At 40.5% G+C, this 7,500-nt stretch overlaps 1 protein-coding gene across 2 annotated transcripts in view; it reads right to left on the minus strand.

Annotated features, from left to right (window-relative positions):
• iqgap3 (IQ motif containing GTPase activating protein 3) overlaps positions 1-7,500 on the minus strand; it is a 27,352-nt gene that overhangs the window by 18,162 nt on the left and 1,690 nt on the right. Inside the window, exons 2-9 of one of the 2 annotated variants that reach the window (XM_035608201.2) lie at positions 2,035-2,122; positions 1,593-1,749; positions 1,424-1,501; positions 1,266-1,342; positions 866-933; positions 610-723; positions 345-523; positions 18-93 (exon numbers count right to left, since the gene is read on the minus strand). In XM_035608201.2, coding sequence (XP_035464094.2) covers positions 18-93; positions 345-523; positions 610-723; positions 866-933; positions 1,266-1,342; positions 1,424-1,501; positions 1,593-1,749; positions 2,035-2,122 — 837 coding nt within the window. Of the gene's footprint in view, positions 1-17; positions 94-344; positions 524-609; positions 724-865; positions 934-1,265; positions 1,343-1,423; positions 1,502-1,592; positions 1,750-2,034; positions 2,123-7,500 lie in introns of those variants that run through there. The other variant, XM_035608202.2, reaches the window with a different exon arrangement.

Below are 7,500 nucleotides of genomic sequence, written 5' to 3' on the forward strand. Positions count from 1 at the left end.
CTGTGGCTGTTTCTCACCGTTGACAACGTTGATGTTGTTCTGAATTTCTTTGTGAGTCAGAAACTCTTCATACATGTCTTTGTCCTGTGAACGCTACACACACACACACACACACACACACACACACACACACACACACACACACACACACACACACACACACACACACACACACACACACACACACACACACACACACACACACACACACACACACACACACACACACACACACACACACAAAAAGGTTAAGTAAACATGTGATGTCATTGACCGTCTGGATGAAAGACCCAGGACACACAGTCACCTGATTGGACAAACTTCGAGACCAATCACAGACTCACCCCGCCTGCGGCACGTTCAGTTTTCCCCCTCTTGGCCTGACGCAGCATTTCCTGGTAGACGCTCGTCAGCACCTCCTGCAGGTCTCGTAGCAAAGCGTCAGGGTTCCTCAGAGCCGCCGCCGTTACGCCCACGTCCCCTCGCTCCACTGCTTCGTTGATGGCTATCACCGCCGCATGGACTGATGGGAAACAACAGGGGGGAGGTTCCAGTGTGATCCTGACATGAAAGAAGAAGCTCACAGCCAATCAGAGGGCGTCTCTCTACCTGCAGCTTCGTCCACCGAAAGCTCATTGGTCAGGATTCCTCCAATCTTGTTGAACGCCGGCATCTGGATCCCGTATTGATCCAGGGCCAGCTTCATGTTGTCGATCTCCTCCTCTGGACACAACATAACACACAACATCCTCCTGTGATTGGCTGAGCTGCACACAGCTGACACCAAAACAACAACAACAACAGCAGCAGCAGCAGCAGCAGCAGCAGCAACAACAGAGACTGAATCTGACTCTTTGTTATTTACCAGTAAACTTGACTTTTCCATAGAGGTCGTGGATCTGAGGAGCCACGCCCAGTCTGTAGAGATACAGGCTGCAGGGAGACAGGAACAGACAGACAGGTAAACACACAGACAGGTACACAGACAGACAGACCGACAAGTACACATCGGGGTGGCTAAACATGTTTAATGTGAGACAGACAGACAGACAGCCAGCCAGCCAGACAGGCATATAGACAGACAGACATGTAGACAGAGACAGACGGACAGACGGACAGACAGGTGAGACAGGCAGACGAACAGGTGAACAGGCAGACAGACAGACAGGTACACAGAAAGACAGGTAGTTGAACAGGCAGACAGGCAGGTACACAGACAGAGAGGCAGGTACACAGGCAGACAGGCAGGCAGACAGGTGACTCACCTGAGAGCGTGGATGCAGTACACGGCTCGGGGCATGTTCTTCTTGTCGTACACGTCGGTCGTTTCTGGATAAAAGATCTGAAAACAACAACAGCTGATCACTCTCCTCTCTAACCGATCACCTGATCAATACTCTGATCGGTCGGCCCGTTCACTGACCGCTGGCAGTCCTAACGTTGTCATGGCGTTCCTCCAGTGGTTGATGTTGTCGGTGTGACGGAACTGAAGACCCACGGCCTGAAACATACAGATGACTATTGATTATGAATGGATCAATACAGATGATTATTGATGTGGTCGTGTATCGCGTCATGTGGCGTCACGTGACCTGGTACCGCCGCTGCTCGGGGTCGTAGATCTTCTTGAGAGGGACGACGTCGGGAGCGAATCGATGACCCAGTTTAGCGAGAACGACTCCGTTCCTAAGCCCCTCCTCGAGTTCCGTGGGAGCAGGAAGCTCCTCCCCCAGACACGCCTCCACCCACCTGGGTCAAAACCAAACGTCACCATAACCACGTCAGACCATTAGCATTATTTTCATTAAAGGCTATTGTGTGCGTGTGAATCACTGAACTCATTTCTGAACTCATTTCTACACCATTTGTGTCGCTGCCACTTCTGGATGTGTTAGACGTGCAGCTAATAAACGACCAGCATTGACTGTACGTGGCCTCGTCTTCACTTTCTCTGTTAAAGTACAGTAAGACTTCTGTTATCAGAGCACGATGATGACGTAGACAGACGGGTGTGATTGGACAGAGAGCACTCACCTCTTGGCCTCCTCCAACCTGCACAGGTACTGATAGGCCACGTTTTGGATCCTCTGTTCATCCATCTGCTCTGCTGTCAGACGCTCGTCTGCACATGATCAACATCATAAACATGTAAACATGATATTAAACATGTTCAATGAGAGCTGACGTGATGATAAACATGTAAACGTGATGATAAACATGTTAACGGGATGATCAACATGTTGAACGTAAGTTAACGTGATGATAAAAATGTAAACGTGATGATAAACATGTAAACGTGATGGTAAACATGTAAACGTGATGATCAACGTGTTGAATGTAAGTTAACGTGATGATAAAAATGTAAACGTGATGATAAAAATGTAAACGTGATGATCAACGTGTTGAATGTAAGTAAACGTGATGATAAACATGTAAACGTGATGATAAACATGTAAACGTGATGATCGACGTGTTGAATGTAAGTTAACGTGATGATTGACGTGTTGAATGTAAGTTAACGTGATGATAAACATGTAAACGTGATGATAAACATGTAAAAGTGATGATCAACGTGTTGAATGTAAGTTAACTTGATGATCGACGTGTTGAATGTAAGTTAACGTGATGATCGACGTGTTGAATGTAAGTTAACGTGATGATCGACGTGTTGAATGTAAGTTAACGTGATGATCGACGTGTTGAATGTAAGTTAACGTGATGATAAACATGTAAACGTGATGATAAACATGTTGAACGTAAGTTAACGTGATGATCAACATGTTGAATGTAAGTTAACTTGATGATCGACGTGTTGAATGTAAGTTAACGTGATGATCGACGTGTTGAATGTAAGTTAACGTGATGATTGACGTGTTGAATGTAAGTTAACGTGATGATAAACATGTAAACGTGATGATAAACATGTTGAACGTAAGTTAACGTGATGATCAACATGTTGAATGTAAGTTAACGTGATGATCGACGTGTTGAATGTAAGTTAACGTGATGATCAACGTGTTGAATGTAAGTTAACGTGATGATAAACATGTAAACGTGATGATAAACATGTAAAAGTGATGATCAACGTGTTGAATGTAAGTTAACTTGATGATCGACGTGTTGAATGTAAGTTAACGTGATGATCGACGTGTTGAATGTAAGTTAACGTGATGATCGACGTGTTGAATGTAAGTTAACTTGATGATCGACGTGTTGAATGTAAGTTAACGTGATGATCGACGTGTTGAATGTAAGTTAACGTGATGCTCGACGTGTTGAATGTAAGTTAACTTGATGATCGACGTGTTGAATGTAAGTTAACTTGATGATCGACGTGTTGAATGTAAGTTAACGTGATGATCGACGTGTTGAATGTAAGTTAACTTGATGATCGACGTGTTGAATGTAAGTTAACGTGATGATAAACATGTAAAAGTGATGATCAACGTGTTGAATGTAAGTTAACGTGATGATCGACGTGTTGAATGTAAGTTAACGTGATGAAGGACATGTTGAATGTAAGTTAACGTGATGATCGACGTGTTGAATGTAAGTTAACGTGATGATCGACGTGTTGAATGTAAGTTAACGTGATGAAGGACATGTTGAATGTAAGTTAACGTGATGATCGACGTGTTGAATGTAAGTTAACTTGATGATCGACGTGTTGAATGTAAGTTAACGTGATGATCGACGTGTTGAATGTAAGTTAACTTGATGATCGACGTGTTGAATGTAAGTTAACGTGATGATCGACGTGTTGAATGTAAGTTAACTTGATGATCGACGTGTTGAATGTAAGTTAACGTGATGATCGACGTGTTGAATGTAAGTTAACGTGATGAAGGACATGTTGAATGTAAGTTAACTTGATGATCGACGTGTTGAATGTAAGTTAACTTGATGATCGACGTGTTGAATGTAAGTTAACTTGATGATCGACGTGTTGAATGTAAGTTAACGTGATGAAGGACATGTTGAATGTAAGTTAACGTGATGATCGACATGTTGAATGTAAGTTAACGTGATGATCGACGTGTTGAATGTAAGTTAACGTGATGATCGACGTGTTGAATGTAAGTTAACGTGATGAAGGACATGTTGAATGTAAGTTAACTTGATGATCGACGTGTTGAATGTAAGTTAACTTGATGATCGACGTGTTGAATGTAAGTTAACGTGATGAAGGACATGTTGAATGTAAGTTAACGTGATGATCGACATGTTGAATCTAAGTTAACGTGATGATCGACGTGTTGAATGTAAGTTAACGTGATGATCGACGTGTTGAATGTAAGTTAACGTGATGATCGACGTGTTGAATGTAAGTTAACGTGATGATAAACATGTAAAAGTGATGATCAACGTGTTGAATGTAAGTTAACGTGATGATCGACGTGTTGAATGTAAGTTAACGTGATGATCGACGTGTTGAATGTAAGTTAACGTGATGATCGACGTGTTGAATGTAAGTTAACTTGATGATCGACGTGTTGAATGTAAGTTAACGTGATGATCGACGTGTTGAATGTAAGTTAACGTGATGATCGACGTGTTGAATGTAAGTTAACGTGATGATCGACGTGTTGAATGTAAGTTAACGTGATGATAAACATGTAAAAGTGATGATCAACGTGTTGAATGTAAGTTAACGTGATGATCGACGTGTTGAATGTAAGTTAACGTGATGATCGACGTGTTGAATGTAAGTTAACGTGATGATCGACGTGTTGAATGTAAGTTAACTTGATGATCGACGTGTTGAATGTAAGTTAACGTGATGATCGACGTGTTGAATGTAAGTTAACTTGATGATCGACGTGTTGAATGTAAGTTAACGTGATGATCGACATGTTGAATGTAAGTTAACGTGATGATCGACATGTTGAATCTAAGTTAACGTGATGATCGACGTGTTGAATCTAAGTTAACGTGATGATCGACGTGTTGAATGTAAGTTAACGTGATGATCGACGTGTTGAATGTAAGTTAACGTGATGATCGACGTGTTGAATGTAAGTTAACGTGATGATCGACGTGTTGAATGTAAGTTAACGTGATGATCGACGTGTTGAATGTAAGTTAACGTGATGATCGACGTGTTGAATGTAAGTTAACGTGATGATCGACGTGTTGAATGTAAGTTAACGTGATGATCGACGTGTTGAATGTAGGTTAACGTGATGATAAACATGTAAAAGTGATGATCGACGTGTTGAATGTAAGTTAACGTGATGATCGACGTGTTGAATGTAAGTTAACGTGATGATCGACGTGTTGAATGTAAGTTAACTTAATGATCGACGTGTTGAATGTAAGTTAACGTGATGATCGACGTGTTGAATGTAAGTTAACTTGATGATCGACGTGTTGAATGTAAGTTAACTTGATGATCGACGTGTTGAATGTAAGTTAACGTGATGAAGGACATGTTGAATGTAAGTTAACGTGATGATCGACATGTTGAATGTAAGTTAACGTGATGATCGACATGTTGAATCTAAGTTAACGTGATGATCGACGTGTTGAATGTAAGTTAACGTGATGATCGACGTGTTGAATGTAAGTTAACGTGATGATCGACGTGTTGAATGTAAGTTAACGTGATGATCGACGTGTTGAATGTAAGTTAACGTGATGATAAACATGTAAAAGTGATGATCAACGTGTTGAATGTAAGTTAACGTGATGATCGACGTGTTGAATGTAAGTTAACGTGATGATCGACGTGTTGAATGTAAGTTAACGTGATGATAAACATGTAAAAGTGATGATCGACGTGTTGAATGTAAGTTAACGTGATGATCGACGTGTTGAATGTAAGTTAACGTGATGATCAACGTGTTGAATGTAAGTTAACGTGATGATCGACGTGTTGAATGTAAGTTAACGTGATGATCGACGTGTTGAATGTAAGTTAACGTGATGATAAACATGTAAAAGTGATGATCGACGTGTTGAATGTAAGTTAACGTGATGATCGACGTGTTGAATGTAAGTTAACGTGATGATCGACGTGTTGAATGTAAGTTAACTTGATGATCGACGTGTTGAATGTAAGTTAACGTGATGATCGACGTGTTGAATGTAAGTTAACGTGATGATCGACGTGTTGAATGTAAGTTAACTTGATGATCGACGTGTTGAATGTAAGTTAACTTGATGATCGACGTGTTGAATGTAAGTTAACGTGATGATCGACGTGTTGAATGTAAGTTAACGTGATGATCGACGTGTTGAATGTAAGTTAACGTGATGATCGACGTGTTGAATGTAAGTTAACTTGATGATCGACGTGTTGAATGTAAGTTAACGTGATGATCGACGTGTTGAATGTAAGTTAACGTGATGATCGACGTGTTGAATGTAAGTTAACGTGATGATCGACGTGTTGAATGTAAGTTAACGTGATGATAAACATGTAAAAGTGATGATCGACGTGTTGAATGTAAGTTAACTTGATGATCGACGTGTTGAATGTAAGTTAACGTGATGATCGACGTGTTGAAAGTAAGTTAACGTGATGATCGACGTGTTGAATGTAAGTTAACTTGATGATCGACGTGTTGAATGTAAGTTAACGTGATGATCGACGTGTTGAATGTAAGTTAACGTGATGATCGACGTGTTGAATGTAAGTTAACGTGATGATCGACGTGTTGAATGTAAGTTAACGTGATGATCGACGTGTTGAATGTAAGTTAACGTGATGATCGACGTGTTGAATGTAAGTTAACGTGATGATCGACGTGTTGAATGTAAGTTAACTTGATGATCGACGTGTTGAATGTAAGTTAACTTGATGATCGACGTGTTGAATGTAAGTTAACGTGATGAAGGACATGTTGAATGTAAGTTAACGTGATGATCGACATGTTGAATCTAAGTTAACGTGATGATCGACGTGTTGAATGTAAGTTAACGTGATGATCGACGTGTTGAATGTAAGTTAACGTGATGATCGACGTGTTGAATGTAAGTTAACGTGATGATAAACATGTAAAAGTGATGATCAACGTGTTGAATGTAAGTTAACGTGATGATCGACGTGTTGAATGTAAGTTAACGTGATGATCGACGTGTTGAATGTAAGTTAACGTGATGATCGACGTGTTGAATGTAAGTTAACTTGATGATCGACGTGTTGAATGTAAGTTAACGTGATGATCGACGTGTTGAATGTAAGTTAACTTGATGATCGACATGTTGAATGTAAGTTAACGTGATGATCGACATGTTGAATGTAAGTTAACGTGATGATCGACATGTTGAATCTAAGTTAACGTGATGATCGACGTGTTGAATGTAAGTTAACGTGATGATCGACGTGTTGAATGTAAGTTAACGTGATGATCGACGTGTTGAATGTAAGTTAACGTGATGATCGACGTGTTGAATGTAAGTTAACGTGATGATAAACATGTAAAAGTGATGATCAACGTGTTGAATGTAAGTTAACGTGATGATCGCCGTGTTGAATGTAAGTTAACGTGATGATCG

The sequence above is a fragment of the Scophthalmus maximus genome, chromosome 10, assembly GCF_022379125.1.
Source record: "Scophthalmus maximus strain ysfricsl-2021 chromosome 10, ASM2237912v1, whole genome shotgun sequence".
Classification (NCBI taxonomy): domain Eukaryota; kingdom Metazoa; phylum Chordata; class Actinopteri; order Pleuronectiformes; family Scophthalmidae; genus Scophthalmus; species Scophthalmus maximus.